Below are 17,696 nucleotides of genomic sequence, written 5' to 3' on the forward strand. Positions count from 1 at the left end.
TCGCTCAGATCTAATGCCGCTCCGCCGCTCGACCCCCACCTTTCCGTTTATCGCAAACGGCATTTTTCCCACAAGACACCGCGAAACCGGGTGTGACGTCATAGCATCCCGCGATGTAGTACAGAAAACAAATATAGTTAAAACTCTTCTAACTTTAACTAGAAAATGAATTACTAAGCGAAAATATTATAAACTAAATAACTGCCATAAGGCAGCACAATGCTTCGAGTGTTTTCCATGTTGATGAGGGTGAGTACAAATGACTGATTTACAATAATTTAATTGTGAAAGTGCGCTTGATTTATCGTACAATTTCATTGGACCTCTGTGAACTACTCATCAATTTTATTGGTCTACTGTTATGAGGCAAAATGTTTACGAGGCGGCATGAAAAAAATCATGTATTAGCCGCTCCGGATTAAAGGCCGCAAAGTTCAAAGCTGTTCAAAATGTGGGAAAAAAGTAGCGGCTTAAAATCCGGAATCTACGGGTAAGTTAATAAGACTTTAAGAAAAAGTCCACGTGGTGTTGGTAAATCCCTGTGGGCACCGCTTCGTATGAAACGAAGGGCTGAACGGGCAGGGAAAGGAAAATAGACTAGGCGTAGAATTAGAGTAAGTTTAGTTAAAAAGTCCACGTGGTGTTAGACTAGTTAAGAAAAAGTCCACGTGGTGTTAGACTAGAGTAAATAATATTATCCAGTAAACAAACTTATGAATCTCTGAAATACCTTTAAAAAGAGAGAATAACATGACAGGTAAAGGAACAGCAGTAGAGATTCTGAGCAAAAAATTCCTGTTAATTCAAAATGATATCACAAAAACTTCAGAAAAATGGGAAAGAAGATCCAAAAACCTGGTCACAAAGTGGCCAAGAGAAGGAACGTTTGATGTAAGTTTGTGCGAAGAAATGGAGGGACTAATTAAAAATTACAAACCAAAAGATAAATCTAAGAAAAGAAGGCAAAAAAGAGAACGAGAAATGGAAGTGCTAAAACTCTTCAGAACGGAGGGGGAAAGGCTGAGGAGGACAGGTAGAATATTGATTACAAGCGAGGAAGACACTAAGGTGCTGGAGAAACAGCCTGTTAGAGAGAGAGAGAGAAAGGTACGGTGAGAAGCTGGCTTCGGCTCCATACCTGGATGCGAAAGAAACAGAAAAATCCCCTCCCTATAATGAGGAAGGAACCCCTAAGCAGTGTCCCCTGCTGACGGGAACAGTAAACATGCAGGGAGAAGTACAGGTTTGGGATAATGAGGAGGAAAAAAAAACAATACGAGAAGGAAAAAGCGGCAATATGGAAGGATATACAGGCAGAAAGGATAAAGATAGAACAGGTACAGAGAGAAATGGAAGAAGGGATTGAACAGATGAAATATTTGAGAGAGGACAAAGGAGTATGAGGAGTATCGGTTATACCATAGAAATAAACAGACTAGAAAAGAAAGTGACTCATTGGAGGAGCAAGAGTTAAGTGGAAAGAGAGAGGATGCGAGAATTTGTGGGGAAGAGGTAGGAGGCAGAAGCCTAGAAGAGCAGAAGGAGGCGGTAGGGGAGCGACTTGCGGAAGTAGAGAGCCAGATAAGTTACTGAAAGGGGATTGCCAGGACAGATGCGAAAAATACTCTAGGGGCCAACCAAGTATTGAATCAAGACAGAAAGGAAGGACTCCACAGGGAGACCGAGGGAAGAGCAGGACCCCGGAGACATTTGTGTGGGAGGCAGTAAAGACATACCCTGAGGCAGATGGGGAGTCAGGTGAGGAGGAAAGCCAGGGCAGGAGGGAAGAAGGAGGAAGAATGATGCCGTTGTTAGTTAAAGGATCAGGACAAGTGCAGTATATCCCTTGGGGATCCCAGGACCTAGAAGGGCTGAAAAAAACAGTGCCCAATTTACATGAAGGAGCAGGGAAATGGATTAGAGCCTTTGAAGAAGAAACAGCGGGACAGTTATTGGCTATGGGAGATTTGAAGGCACTGTTGATAAGGTTGATGGGAACCTCCAAATTTAACGAACTAATGGAAATGGCTGGCATAGTAAACTCGAACGACCCAAGAACTGATGGAGATGGGTTTGACAGAGTGAGGCAGAGGGTATGGCAGGCCCTCAGAAAGCTTTATCCACCCAAAGTGGACCCCAAAGCCTTAAAAGGGGATCCAGTGGGAGACACTGAAAACCCAGCAGCCTACGTAGAAAGCCAGTTGAAAAGGTGGAGACTGGAGACTGAGCAAGAGGTGGAGAATAGCTTATTTATGACCTCACTGTTCCGACATAGCATTTTGGATGCAATGCCACCACAAGTAAAATCCAAACTGGAGGAAGTGGTTGGGCTAACGTCAAAGACCCCACAAGAATTTAGAGACCACGTAGTCCATGCGGTTGAGAAATACCGGAAAGACAAACAAAGGTTGGCTGAGCAGCAGGAAGAGGTGCAAAGAAAGTTAATACAAATGCAGCTCGAAGAACTCAAAAAGAAGGAAAAAGAGAAAAACAAAAAGATGCTGCCAGTAACCACCGGTTCGAGTACAGCCATCGAACTGGACAAAGCACTGCTATATGGAGGGACCGATCATACTGTAAGACAAGGGCTGGAAAACCCCATGCCAATAATTGACTTTGAGGGAGCATTCCCACAAATGCCCTATCAGGAACAGACTAAATTCAAACAGCCCAGACAGGACTGGAAGTCCCAAGGAGGGGGACAGAGGAGCTATGGGCAAAGGAGACCAGTGAGAAAACAGTGGGAAAGAGAGGTAGAGAGAATTGTGCTGGGAATGTAATCAGCCAGGTCACATGAGAAGAGATTGTCCGTTTATACTATGGCCTGTCACACACCAGCAGGAACCGATAAGAAGGGAACTGAAGTTTAGCCAAGGACCAGCCCCCACAGGCCCAAGCGGACCTGTGAACCCCCATGTGAGGTATTAGGGGTGCCCCGAGAACTTGAGTGGGAAGGGACATTACCCAATGATAATAAGGGAGGCAGACGAGGAACCCATTGTTCAGGTTATGTTAGAAGGGCAACTGACACCAATGATGATAGATACTGGAGCCATGTACACTTGCGTACAGCCACAGTATGCCCTTCACCTTCCCATGTCAGGAAAGTTTATTAAGACGGTAGGGTTCTCGGGGAAAACACAGTTGACACAGTGCACGGCTCCAGTGCGGTTGAGAATGGGAAATAAAGAAATTGTTTCGCCGGTGCTAGTATTTAAAGGAACTCCGATTAATTTGTTAGGCAGAGATGCCTTGTTGAAACTGGAATTAAAATTAGAATGCACCAGAAATGGGCTGAGTGTGAAAAGAGCAGGGGCTCAATTGATAGTGCGAGAAGACAAGAAGGCTAATGTCTTTTGGATAGGAGACATCGCAGACCAGATTCAGGAAACCTGGGAAAAATGGAAAAAGGGCGTGCAGGCTATATTACCCAGGGCTGTAATGCCCAAATCTGAGCTACATTGTACAGTGATTTTTGACGAGACTCAGAACAGGGAGTTAGAGGAGAAATGGCACCTGGAGGTATGTACCCAACAGCACCTGGAAGGGGAGGCTATGATAATTGGAAAGCAAGGGGCAGCTTTACAAGTTAAGTGGAACACCTTTTTAGAAAAATGGCACAGGATACCGGAGGCTGCGCCCCACGTAACGTTGTTGGTAAATAAGGGATATCAGTATAAAGACTTAGGACCTTTAGTTAAGAGTGCTGAAACCGTAACAGTGTGGAGGAAAATTATGCCAGAGGTGTGGATATCAGAAGACAACAATTGTATTAAAGTAATGGTAAGTGTAGCTATGGTAGGGACAGTGAGAGAGGTCAAAATAACTCCCCAACCACACATGCCCTTGCTGGGAAAGGAAAGAGGCCAGCAGAAAGATAAAAGGTTAGATGAGTTGCCGTCTATTCTGTGGTCACAGCATGACACGGACGTAGGGAAAATAAAAACAGCTAGTCCGGTGGAAATAAGGCTGAAAAAAGGAGCAATTCCACCCAGGAGACCACAATACCCACTAAGACCAGAAGCAGAAGAGGGAATAGCGTCGACAGTGCAGGGGTTGCTTGAAATAGGAGTGCTTAAAAGACCAAACAGTCCATGCAATACCCTGTTGTTGCCAGTCTTAAAAGCAGATAAATCTAAGTGGAGATTGGTGCATGATTTGCGAGCGGTAAACGATGTGGTAGAGGACTGGCCAGCGGTAGTCCCCAACCCACGCACGCTTTTGACTAATGTTCCACCAGAAGCAAGTTACTTTTCAGTGATCGATTTGTGTTCGGCTTTCTTCAGCATTCCTCTGGCCGACCAGTGTCAGTATTTGTTTGCATTTACTTACAGAGGTGCTCAGTATACCTATACCAGAATGCCGCAAGGATTTAAACATTCACCACACATTTTTAATCAGGTATTGAAGGCAGACCTAGAGGGCATGCCGTTGGAAAGTACATTGTTACAGTATGTGGATGACCTGTTGATTTGCTCCCACAGCGAAGAACAGTGTAAGCAGGACACTATAACTCTGTTAGAGAAGCTAGCGCGCGGAGGACATAAAGTATCCAAAAAGAAACTGCAATTTTGCATGCAGCAAGTGGAATACTTAAGCAGGGTATTATCCAAGGGAGAGAAGGCGATAGCACCAGATCAGATTGAGGCAATAACTAAGGTTCCCAAACCCCAGACTGTAGGGCAAATGATGATGTTTTTGGGAATGGCAGGGTACAGCTCAGATTGGATAGGAGAATATGCTGAGATTGTGGCACCTTTGAGAAAGATAATGAAAGAAGCAGGACATACAAATTTGAAGAACGGCTTACAGTGGAATGGAGAGGCGGAGATAGCTTTCAATACTATTAAGCAGGAATTGCAGTCAGCACCAGCATTAGCTTTGCCTGACTACGAGAAGGTTTTTTATTTGTATGTATCCAATCGACAGGAGGGTTATGTCACAGCGATTCTAACACAAGAGACAGGCACAGGAAAAGCAAAGCAGCCGATAGTATACTACAGTACGAGACTAGATGAGATGGCTCAAGGGTACCCACCCTGTTATCAGGGATTGGCGGCGCTGTATTATGCATATGAAAAGTCATCATCGGTAACCCTGGGCTATCCTGCGATTCTGTACACACACCACAAAGTAGCAGAATTACTAGAAAGAGGGAAATTAGTGCTGGACGCCAGCCAGGATAGCAGCGTATCAGATGCTATTGACATTTCCTGAATTAACTATACAGAGATGCACTACCAGTAATATAGCCGATTTTGTCCCTTTAGACTATGAAGGAGAACCCCATGATTGTGTAGGGAAGACGATGGCATTTGCCAAATTGAGAGCAGATTTACGGTCAGAACCACTAGAGGATATAGATAAAAAGGTTCTGTTTGTAGATGGCTCTTGTTATAGGGATTATGATGGAAATCATGCAGGGTTCTCAGTAGTGCAGCAGGATCAGTCGAGCTATAAGATTATTAGGATGGAGTCCTGCCCCCAACCGTGTTCCGCCCAACTAGCAGAAATCAAAGCCCTGACAGCTGCGTGTGAAATGATGGAAGGTGAGAAAGTAGACATCTATACTGATTCGGCATATGCTCATGGAGTATGCCATTTGTTCGGGGCAGTGTGGAAGCAGAGAGGTTTTAAAAAAGGTAATGGAGATCCCATACAACATTGTCAGCAAATTCTAGACTTAATAAAAGCCATAATGAAACCTAAAGCATTGGCTATAGTAAAATGCCAGGCACATAAAAAGGGAAATGATGTAATAACAAAGGGAAATCAAACTGCGGATGAGGCAGCCAGCAAAGCGTCTGGGTGTACGTCAGCTGTCATTGCCCCCCAGGTAAGCCTAGCTCCAGAACCTGTGGTAGAGGACCTAATTGAAATACAAGGTAAGGCAACTTTGGCAGAACAGACAATGTGGAGAAAAAGGGGGGCCAAGCAGGACCCGGAAGGCTTGTGGAGCATGGAAGATGGTTTGTTGGTAGCGCCCACCCCTCTACTGACGATTCTGATTTCAGAAGCGTATGGGATTGACCATTGTGCAAGGGGGGAAGTGATAAAGAAAATAAAGAAGGATGGTTTTCAGTCACCTTATTTACAGGCTTCAGTGGACTTTGTCTTGTCACAGTGCGAGGTATGCACACAGAATGCAGGGTTCGGACATCAGTTCTTTGACTGGTTAGAAAGTAGACTCGGAGGATGGGGAGCATGGCTGACTAAAATGGCAATAACTGTCAGTATTATATTGTTGAGCTGTGCGCTTGTGCTGTGCTATTTTCTTCCTTGTCTCAAGTCTCTTGTAGTGCGTGCTGCAACCAAACAATTTCCAATGCTCGTGGCAATTACTGAAGCAAGCTTAGTGGAGGAAGAAACACCGAAAATGTATCGTTACAGCCTACAACACCTGCAGGATGAACAAAAGCAAAACGATAGTGTGGGAGTAGATTGTAAGGGCTAATGAGTCTTTTTCCCTGTCTCAGGTACAAAGGGACAGGTTTTTGGCTCAGCGGCCCAGGGTAACAGGGAGAGAATACTTTGAGGTCTTGGCGCAGAAAATTTTAGTTTAACCTGAGATTTGGGAATAAGTGCTTGAGTTTATTGGGGCTTTTGTGCGCAGACTCTTAGTCTTCTTTCTCTGTGTGAGTGTGAGACCCCTCTGGATCTCAAAGGGGGGATATATTGGAGTATAAAAGTATAAATTTACCAAAACTATGAAGTCAGTTTAAAACTATGAAGTCAAGTTTTGAAATTTGCTATGCATGTATCTTAAGAATGTGGAAGACAATGGTGTGTTAATGAGAGGTAGCTACAGAAAGAGCTTGCTATTTGCTATGCATGTATCCTAAAAATGTAGAAGACAATGATGTGTTAATGAGAAGTAGCTAAGAGATGTAGATTAGAACATGATTAAGCCAATTGATAGAAACAATAGGGACAATGATGTACGTGAGGTACGTGTAATATGCAACTATAGATCGATTACATATGCTAATACAACTGGACCAGGAGATTGCTATACAAAATGCTGTGTCCGGGGATCGGTGGGCAATCAGTGACTAGCTCAATGACTGTCTCAGCTTTGATTTGCAAATTAAAGTTTAACCCTTCTTGAAGAATCTTCTGCGTCTTCTGGTCATTTGTGAGGCACGAAAAACCACGACAAGGCCCCCCAACAGTTGTTGGGATTTGGACCACAGATTATAATGCGAAATAGAAAAGGCGTGTCAAGGGCAATGTTATGGGAGATTTCAACATGCAGGTTGAATGGGGAAAATCAGGTTGATAAAGGATCTTGAGTGAATTTGTTGAATGCCTACGAGATGGGTTTTTTTTAGAGCAGTTTGTTGTTGAGCTTACTAGGGGATCAGCTAATACTGGATTGGGTGTTATGTAATGAACTGGAGGTGATTAGTGAACTTAAGATTAAAGAACCCTTAGGAGACAGTGATCACAATATGATCTGAGTTCAACTTGAAATTTGATGGGGAGAAAGTAAAGTCTGATGTAGCAGTATTTCAGTGGAGTAAAGGAAATTACAGTGGTATGAGAGAGGAGTTGGCCAAAGTAAATTGGAAGCAGATGCTGGCAGGGATGACAGCAGAGCAGCAATGGCATGAGTTTCTGGGGAAAAAATGAGGAAGGTGCAGGATAGATGTATTCTGAAAATGAAAAAATAATCAAATAGCAAAATTGTATGCCCCTGGCTGAATGAGAAGTCAAAGCTAATGTAAAAACAAAAGAGAGGGCATACAACAAAGTAAAAAAATAAGCAGGAAGATGGGGAGTTGAGAAGCTTTTAAAATCCTATAGAGAATCTAACTAAATCCAACTAAAAGAATCATTAGGAAGGAAAAGATGAAATATGAAAGCAAGCTACCAAACAATATCAAAGTGCATAGTAAAAGCTTTTTCAAGTACATTTTTAAAAAAGATGGGGATGGATCTAGGACCGCTAGAAAATGAGGCCAGAGAAATAATAACAGAGATGGCATATGAACTAAAGTATTTTGCATCAGTCTTTACTGTGGGAAAACACTAACCGTGTGCCAGATGATGAAGGGTGTGAGAGAAGAGAAGTGGGTGTAGTTGCTATTACAAGGGCGAAGGTGCTCAAAAAGCTGAAAGACCTAAGGGTACATAATTCACCTGAATCAGATGATCTGCACGCTAGGGTTCTGAAAGGGGTAACAGTAGAGATTGTGGAGGCATTAGTAATGATCTTTGAAAAATCATTGGACTCTGGCCTGGTGCTGGAGGGTTGGAAAATTGCAAATGTTACTCCACTCTTTTAAGAAAGGTGGAAGGCAGCAGAAAGGGAATTATAGACCAGTTAGCTTGACCTCAGTGGTTGGGAAGATGTTGGATGAAGTTGGAGAGTACTTGGTGACACAGGATAAGATGGGACAAAATCAACATGGTTTCCTTCAGGGAAAATCCTGCCTGACAAACTTGTTGAAATTTTTTGAGGAGATTACATGCAGGATAGATAAGGGGCTGTAGTGGATGTTGTATATTTGGACTTTCAGAAAGCTTTTGACAAGGTGCCATGCATGAGGCTGTGTACCAAGTTAAGAGCCAATGGTATTACAGGAAAGTTACTGGCATGGTTAGAGCATTGGCTGATTGGTAGGAGGCAGCAAGTGGGAATAAAAGAATCCTTTTCTGGTGTTCTGCAGGGGTCATGTTGGGACTGCATCTTTTTATGCTGTATACCAATGATTTAGATGATGGAATAGAGGTCTTTGTTGCCAAGTTTGCAGATGATATGAAGATTGGGGCAGGTAGTGTTGAGGAAACTGGTAGACTGTAGAAGGATTTAGACAGATTAGGAGAATGGGCAAGAGTGGAAAATGAAGTACAATGTTGGAAAATGCATGGTCATGCACTTTGTTAATATAAATAAATGTGCAGATTAGTTACTAAATGGAGAGAAAATCCAAAAATCTAAGACGAAAAGGGGCTTGGGAGTCCTTGTGGAGAACACCCTAAAAGTTAACATGCAGGTAGAGTGTGGTGAGGAAGGCAAATGCAATGTTGACATTCATTTCAAGAGGTCTAGACTACAAGAACAGGGATGTGATGCTGAGGCTTTATAAGGCACTGGTAATGACTCACCTTGAGTACTGTGACAATTCAAGCAATCATTCTACAATCCATGTCACTTAGATCTCATTTCTTCCCCATTCTGATGTTTGGTCTGAACAGCAACTGAATACTTCGACCATGTCTGCAATCCTTTATGCATTGAGTTAGTGCCACACAATTGGCTGATTAGATATTTTTCATTAACGTGAATATAATAAAATGGCCACTGAATGCAAGTTATTGATGATAAACCTGATGCTGATTCATGTTGTTCCATTACTTGTGTGGACCTTATTTCATATGTTAATAGTTACCTGTTTTCCACACTTAGGAGAACACTATGCTGACACAGCTTTTTGTTTAGTCACTGGGATTTGTTAATGGTTTAACAAATTATTAATGACTATTCAAGACATTTTCAGTTTTGATCAGTTTGTTATACCAAACATGGAATCTCAAAGTAATGTACATAAATGGGGGAAGCAACCAGCAAGCTCAAAAGTCATATCACAGAAAACATATTAATTTAAAACAGAATTGCAGTTGTTTACATATTCCTGTAGGTCTATTTGGGAAATGGCGGGTTGACAGTATCTTTTGTGTAATTTTCTGCTACTTCTGCCTTTAATCATTGGCTAGAAAGGTCAGTATGTGTCAGGAATTTATTTTCTTTTGGATTTTGATTCTCTTATTTTGGTTGAGTTCAAAATGGAAAACAGCCTCAAGTAATTCTGTAGAAATCGTCAAGATTGGTATCCGTTTTGGGAAGAGCTTTGGGACCACTACTGAGTCCGATGGCATCTTGCTCTGTACTTGGTACTCTATACTCTTCTTCCAGTCCACTCCTCTTCCTAAAATAGTATCTTTTTGTTTTTCTTTTAATAAAATGAGTATTTTATTCTTTTTCAAGAATTTGCGGTGATGGTCATAGCTTTGAGTTTAACTGTAATCTTTAGTAGGATTTTTTTGTAAAATACCTTTTAGAAAAATCCATTCCATTGAGCTCATCGCAGTTCATTTGGTTGTCAATTTCTTAATGTTGTCAGGAACATTAGCACTTGTGATCGATTCCTTTTATACTGAACTAAAGTTATACAAATGGTTGTTATGCATCTAACTCTGATCCTTGAAATGCAGATTACATTAGTTTTACTAGCCTATACTCCATTTTTAATGAACCCCTTTGTGTCGGTGTAGATTTTTAAGCTTGTATGAATAGCTTTGATATGCAGCTAGCTTTTCATTTCAACTATGTCCTTTGATTTAAAAAATTGCATGATTTATGCATAACTGGAGGTGAATTATGGAAATTGTCTTTTGGTGTTCTCAAATGATGCTCTTTCCTTTTAGGGCAGAATAAGAGGATACAAGTATTTTTCTTCCCTTGTACTCCTAACCACTTTGATAGCATTGAGAGTAAATTGAATATCTGTATAGCATATGGAATTCCTGTCCCACTGCAGTGTGGCTAACTTTGAACTGCCCTCTGGAAGTACCAAGACTTAACATTGACTTGGGTATTAGTTTCACACAAGACAATGCCATTTGCAGCCTTTGACATCTGGGGACTAGTGCCTAAATAGGAAGCATTAACATGAACTTTGCCTTATTGTTTTACTCACAGAAACATACCTTTCTGCCAACAGAGGATGAATGGCTCTAATAAAAGATAATACTAGTACGGTGATTAGAAATAATTCTGGCTACAAAAATCAGGAAATAGAATTAGTTTTGTTATAATAAAGAATACTGGAAAGGAATTATTGTAAGAACTATTCTGTTGGTCCTCCATCAGTGGCTGTACTGTTGGACAGAGAATTATTCAGCAAGTATGGAGAGCTTCCAACAAAGGTGATACAGAAATCTTTAGAGAAGAGTTCATCAAGTGCACTGTAGATAGGTTTCCTAGCACAATGCATCGTGTCCCCAGCCAGGGAATATGCTTTTCTTTTGAAAAGTAGGCTGTATGTAATAAGTACCTAAGAATTGAGGAACTGACAATGCATTTAAAACTTTGGGAAGAATTTTAATGGGTGGATGGTTTGTGAGGATTCAAAAGATAGTTTGATTTTTGGGAAGGAAGTGATGGCAACCATTTTGAAGGATGATTAGGCTGTTTTTGAAGTTGGATGTGCTATTGCTACTAGTTATCATCAAATAAATACATGTTTGTTACTCTCCCTCTCTGTCTATAGGTTATAAGGATCACTGGGTTCTTGAAAGGACTGTACACAGACTTTGAGATGAAATCTGATAATGTTAAGGTAAGTTGGGAATTTTATATTGAAGAGATTTTATTTTATAAAATGAGCTGTAAATCATAACTGTAACTACAAATGATCTGAGTGTTAATACACTACTTTTGTAACCCAGTGAGGAGCTCAGTGGAAAGAAGAAAGGGCATGAAATTGTAATGATGTTTCTTCTCAATCTGGGTTCCATATAAAAATTAAAAATGAGAATGGAAAGAGTTGCATTTGAACTAGGTTTGGATATCAGTTGAGTGATTGGAGACTGTGAAAGTAAAAGGTATGCACTTAGATTAACACAGTATGTGGCAAAATATATTCCCCAGAGATGTGTACTGTCTCAAATTATCAACCCAGATAGGTTTGGATATGCATTCCCAATCTTTTTCTTTCCACATTTCTAGATGACACTAAATTGGAAGGGGTAGTATGTGGTTTAAATTGGAGCAGAGACTGATTAAAACAGTGAATAAAGCTTGTGAGAAGATCTCTAGTTCTTTCCTTCACTTAAGAAATAAAATTGGGGTATTTGTTTTAAATAGTGAAAAATTAGGAGCTATAAGAAATGAAGCTGTATGAGAATCCAAGTAGACAGATCATTTAAAGCTTGTAGACAGGTTACAAGCTGTAAATATTTTTAGCAGATGGTAAATGGGCTGTTAGCCATTATGAAATATAAAGATTTGAGTTGCCATTTGTGCTCAGTTTGGGTACAGCTGGTCATGATGAATGTGTTGGCCTGGGAATGATGAGCCATTCATCAGAACATGGGAATTTATGAAACCAACTTTAACACATGTGAATTCTATTCCATTTAAAATTTATCAAGTTCTGGATTGGTGACTAGAGTATCCTGTTCAGTTCTGGTCACCATACTTTAAAAAGCATGAAAAGGTCCTGTAGAAAAATGCCAAAATAAATTGCTGGAATGTTTTCACGGTTGCACTGTATGCATTTCAGCAACAAGATTAGACAGCAGAAGGTAGGCTTATTCTTTGAGTCAAAGAAGTTTTGAGTGAAAGTGTGTAGGAGGTGTTCAAAGAATAAAGAGAAACTGTTCTTATTGGTCAATTTCATTGGAGAAAAAAAATAAAAGATGCAAAGAGATGTAAGAAAATGCATTGTTTTACTCAGTCGTATTTGTACTGGAAATGAAGTAATGTAGCGATGTACTACACACAGCACTGAAATAACGACACGCAGTCGGTAAGTCGTTTCGAGACTAGTTTATTTAAACTTCGCGGTGCTGGCATTTAATCCCTAGCGCCCGCCCTCTCCGGGCGGAAATGACATCAGAGGTGCATTACCAAAGTCTCCCCCCGCATGCTGGCTATTTGTGAGCTGGTTCGCCTGCGCAGAAAAAGGGTCGCCACATAACCCCCCCCCCCCAGAACCGGTGATACACCCCCCAATGTCCACAGTCTGGATCAGCCTCTGTTTGGGAGGTCTGCCTCTGCACCGCGGTGCCTGAACCTTGACCGGCTGCGCCAAGTCCACATGGGCTGGTTTGAGTCGGTCCACCGTGAAAACCTCCTCTTCCCCCCCCCCCCCCCCCCATGTCCAGAACGTACGTGGACCCGTTGTTGTTGATCACCTTGAATGGCCCCTCATACGGCCGCTGTAGCGGTGCCTGCTGTCCACCCCTTCGTACAAACACAAACTTACAGTTCTGCAGGTCTTTGGGTACATGGGTCAGGGTCCGTCCGTGCTGTGAAGTTGGTAAGGGGGCCAGGTTGCCAAGCCTCTCGTGTAGTCTGTCCAGGACTGCTGCGGGTTCTTCCTCTTGCCCCCTTGGGGCTGGTATGAACTCTCCTGGGACGGCCAGGGGTGCGCCGTACACCAACTCGGCCGATGAGGCATGCAGATCCTCTTTGGGCACTGTGCAAATTCCAAGCAGGACCCAGGGAAGCTCATCCACCCAGTTAGGTCCTCTCAGGCGGGCCATGAGAGCCAACTTCAAGTGACGGTGGAAGCGTTCCACTAGTCCGTTCAACTGTGGGTGGTAGGCAGTAGTGTGGTGTAGCTGCGTTCCCAACAGGCTGGCTACAGCCAACCACAGGCGGGAGGTGAACTGGGCGCCTCTGTCAGAGGTAATGTGGGCTGGTACCCCGAAGTGTGCTACCCAGGTTGCGATCAGTGCTCGGGCACAGGAATCGGCAGATGTGTCAGTGAGCGGGACCGCCTCTGGCCACCTCGTGAACTGGTCTACCATAGTTAGGAGGTACCGCACTCCTCGGGACACTGGTAGGGGGCCCACCATATCCACATGAATGTGGTCGAACCTCTGGTGGGTGGGTTCGAACTGCTGCGGCAGGGCTTTAGTGTGCCGCTGCACCTTGGCTGTTTGGCACTGCGTGCACATTCTGGCCCATTCACTGACCTGCTTGCGAAGTCCGTGCCACGCACACTTGCTGGAGACCAGTCAGACGGTTGTCCTGATAGATGGGTGCGCCAAACCGTGTATGGAGTCGAAAACTCGCCGCCTCCAGGCTGCCGGGACGATGGGGCGAGGTTGGCCGGTAGCTACGTCGCACAGGAGGGTCCTCTCAACTGGGCCTACGAGAAAGTCCTGCAGCTGCAAACCCGAGACTGCGGTCCTGTAGCTGGGCATCTCGTCGTCTGCCTGCTGCGCCTCCACCAGTGCTGCATAGTCCACCCCCCAGGGACAGGGCCTGGACAGCTGGTCTGGAGAGTGCGTCTGCCACGACGTTGTCCTTTCCTGAGACATGCTGGATGTCCGTCGTGTACTCGGAGATATAGGACAGATGTCGCTGCTGGCGATCCGACCAGGGATCGGACACCTTCGTGAACGTGAAGGTCAACGGTTTGTGGTCCGTGAACGTGGTGAACGGCCTGCCTTCTAAGAAGTACCTGAAATGCCGGATTGCCAGATATAGTGCCAACAGCTCCCGGTTGAAAGCACTGTACTTGAGTTCAGGTGGTCGTAGATCCTTGCTGAAGAACGCCAAGGGTTGCCAGCGCCCCTCAATGAGCTGCTCCAGCACCCCACCGACTACTGTGTCGGATGCATCCACCATGAGTGCGGTCAGAATGTCCATTCTGGGGTGCACCAGCATCGCGGCATCTGCCAAGGCTTCCTTGGCTTTAGCGAAAGCGGCCGCGGCCTCCTCGTCCCAAGTAATGTCCTTGCCTTTACCTGACATCAGGGTGTACAAAGGGTGCATGATACGGGCTGCTGAAGGGAGGAAACGGTGGTAGAAGTTCACCATACCAACGAACTCCTGTAGGCCTTTGACCGTGTTGGGCCGGGCAAAGTGGCGGATTGCATCTACCTTGGTGGGCAGAGGTGTTGCCCCGTCTTTGGTAATTCTGTGGCCCAGGAGGTCGATAGTATCGAGACCGAACTGGCATTTGGCCGGGTTGATCGTGAGGCCGAAATCACAGGAGTAGAGCTGGCGGAGGTGGGATAGATGCTCCTGGCGACTACTGCTGGCTATAAGGATGTCGTCCAAATAGATGAACACAAAGTCCAGGTCGCGTCCCACCACATCCATTAGCCGCTGGAAGGTCTGTGCAGCATTCTTCAGGCCGAACGGCATTCAGAGGAACTTGAACAGGCCGAACAGAGTGATAAGTGCCGTTTTGGGGATGTCTTCAGGGTGCACCGGGATTTGTTGGTATCGCCGGACGAGGTCTACTTTGGAAAATATTCTTGCCCCGTGTAGGTTTGCTTCAAAGTCCTGTATGTGCGGCACGGGGTAGTGATCTGGAGTTGTAGCCTCGTTCAGTCTGCGGTAGTCGCCACATGGTCTCCAACCCCTAGCTGCTTTGGGCACCATGTGCAGGGGGGAGGCCCATGGGCTGTCGGGCCTCCGTACAATCCCCAATTCCTCCATCCTCTTGAACTCCTCCTTCGCCAGGCGGAGCTTTTCCGGGGGGGGGGCCTTCGTGCGCGGTCGTGGAGGGGTGGTCCCTTGGTCAGGATGTGGTGCTGAACCCCGTGTCTGGGCATGGCTGCCATGAACTGCGGTGCCAGAATCGATGGAAAGTCCGCCAGGATTCTGGTGAATTTGTTGTCCGACAGCATGATGGAGACCAGGTGTGGGGCCGGCAACTTGGCTTCACCCAGGGAGAACGTCTGGAAAGTCTTGGCACGTACCAGTCTTTTCCCTTGCAAGTCGACCAGCAGCCTGTGAGCTCTCAAGAAGTCCGCCCCCAGGAGTGGTTGGGCCACCGCGGCCAGTGTGAAGTCCCACGTGAACCGGCTGGCGCCGAGCTGCACAGTGCAGGTGCCGTAGATCTGTATCGTGCTGCCGTTTGCGGCCCTCAGGGTGGGTCCTGGCTTCCTGTTGCGGGTGTCGTACCCCATCGGGGACAAGACGCTGATTTCTGCTCCAGTGTCGACCTAGAAGCGGCATCCCGACTGTTTGTCCCGGACGTACAAGAGGCTGTCCTAGTGGCCAGCCGCCATAGTCATTAGCGGCAGCTGGCCCTGGCCCTTGCAGGGCGGGCGACAACGGTGGGCTTTTGTGCCCCACCACTGGTGGTAGAAACACCACTGTTCACTGGCCTCCTCACTCCTGCCTCTGTGTTGTGTGCGCCCCCCTGCCGGGCCTGGTCCGCTGTTGGGCGCGTGGCCTGGTAATCTGACTGATGGACGCCATGCTCTCCCTTTTGGCTTTCCACTGCACGTCTGCCCGGGCCGCCACCTTCTGGGGGTCGCTGAAATCTGCGTCGGCCAGCAGCAGATGTATGTCCTCGGGCAGTTGCTCTAGGAACGCTTGCTCGAACATGAGGCAGGGCTTGTGTCCATCAGCCAGGGCCAGCATCTCGTTCATCAATGCTGACGGCAGTCTGTCTCCCAAACTGTTCAGGTGAAGCGGGTGGGCACCCCGCTCACGCCGCGAGAGGCCAGAGGTCCCAATGAGCAGCACTTTGAATGCTTCATATTTGCCGCCTTCCAGGGGCGACTGTATGAAATCCGCAACCTGGGAGGCCGTCTCCTGGTCAAGGGCGCTCATCACATGATAGTAACGCGTGGAATCAGAAGATATCTGCTGAATCTGGAACTGGGCTTCTGCTTGGCTAAACCACACGCGTGGTCGCAGCGTCCAGAAAGTCGGCAGTTTTAGCGAAACTGCGTGAACAGATGAAAAGTCAGTCATCTTTGGTCCAAATCCCGTTTGGACCGTCAGGGTCACCAATGTAGCGATGTGCTACACACAGCGCTGAAATAATGACACGCAGTCGGTAAGTCGTTTCAAGACTAGTTTATTCAAACTTCGCGGCGCTGGCATTTAATCCCTAGTGCCCGCCCTCTCCGGGCGGAAATGACATCAGAGGTGCATTACCAAAGTCTCCCCCCGCGCGCTGGCTATTTGTGAGCCAGTTCGCCTGCGCAGAAAGTGTCGCCACAGTAATTTAGAGTTTGCAAAAGGTGCTTAAGGGGTTAAGAATTGCAAGGTTTGGCGGGGAAGTGGGGTATTGTGACCAACTATTTCTGTATTAGAAGTTGGCATTAACCCTATGGGATGTATAGCTTCCTTCTGTGCAATTTATGATTCTGTTATACTCTCTTTAGCAAACTATGAACATGTGGTTTTGGTCAGCTGTATCAATCTGTCCAGTTACATATACTTGACAATTTAAGTCTTTAACAGTCAGCCATTGCAACATGTTACTTATTATCCTGAACAAAAATAAAATAAATTAAGTACTAACTACTCTTCATATATTATAAGCCATCTCTATTGGAATTTTGAGATGTGGTGATATTATTGTGTCAGTCATAATGTTATTATAAAAGTTAAAGGGATGACCAGCAATAAAATCCATTCAGTGCTTTATAATAATCCTGCTATGGATATTTTTTTAAGATAAAAGGCAGTTGCCTTGATCTGTATTATAGTTATTGTGGTGTTTAACGTAATTTGGTTATGTGGTAAATATTGTCTGTAATCTAGCTTTGTGTCTCAATTGTCTTGTATGAATGTGTTTGTGGATAAATGCATTTTGATACTAAATGGGGGAGGAGAACAACTTAGTGATAAAGTAAAGGGAGCCAATGCTTGTATTGCATAATTGGCATCTTTTGTCAGCTTCAAATCCAGGGACAGATGCATATCCCAATCAAATGTACTTATTGTTCTTGATTCACATTATTAGTTTCTTTTGAATTGTGGGCAGATTTATGCTGTGGGTCAATATATGTAAGCAACTATTTTTGAACTTTGAAATAAATATAGCCAATAGGGGAAATTAAAAAAAAAAGTTACTGTTCACTTTCCAGGTGGCAGTAAAATGTTAATTTGTAACCAATCAGAGATACTATTAAAAAAAAATAAAACTAGCAGATGGACACCCTAGTCCATTAATTTTAATCAAAATTCCCCAGGAAATATGCTG

General features: G+C 44.6%; 1 protein-coding gene across 1 annotated transcript in view; it reads left to right on the forward strand.

Annotated features, from left to right (window-relative positions):
- traf3ip1 (TNF receptor-associated factor 3 interacting protein 1) overlaps positions 1–17,696 on the forward strand; it is a 140,143-nt gene that overhangs the window by 21,863 nt on the left and 100,584 nt on the right. The window contains exon 2 of the mRNA XM_073046723.1: positions 11,277–11,345. Coding sequence (XP_072902824.1) covers positions 11,277–11,345 — 69 coding nt within the window. The remainder of the gene's footprint in view (positions 1–11,276; positions 11,346–17,696) is intronic.

Source organism: Hemitrygon akajei, chromosome 5 (genome assembly GCF_048418815.1).
Source record: "Hemitrygon akajei chromosome 5, sHemAka1.3, whole genome shotgun sequence".
Lineage (NCBI taxonomy): Eukaryota > Metazoa > Chordata > Chondrichthyes > Myliobatiformes > Dasyatidae > Hemitrygon > Hemitrygon akajei.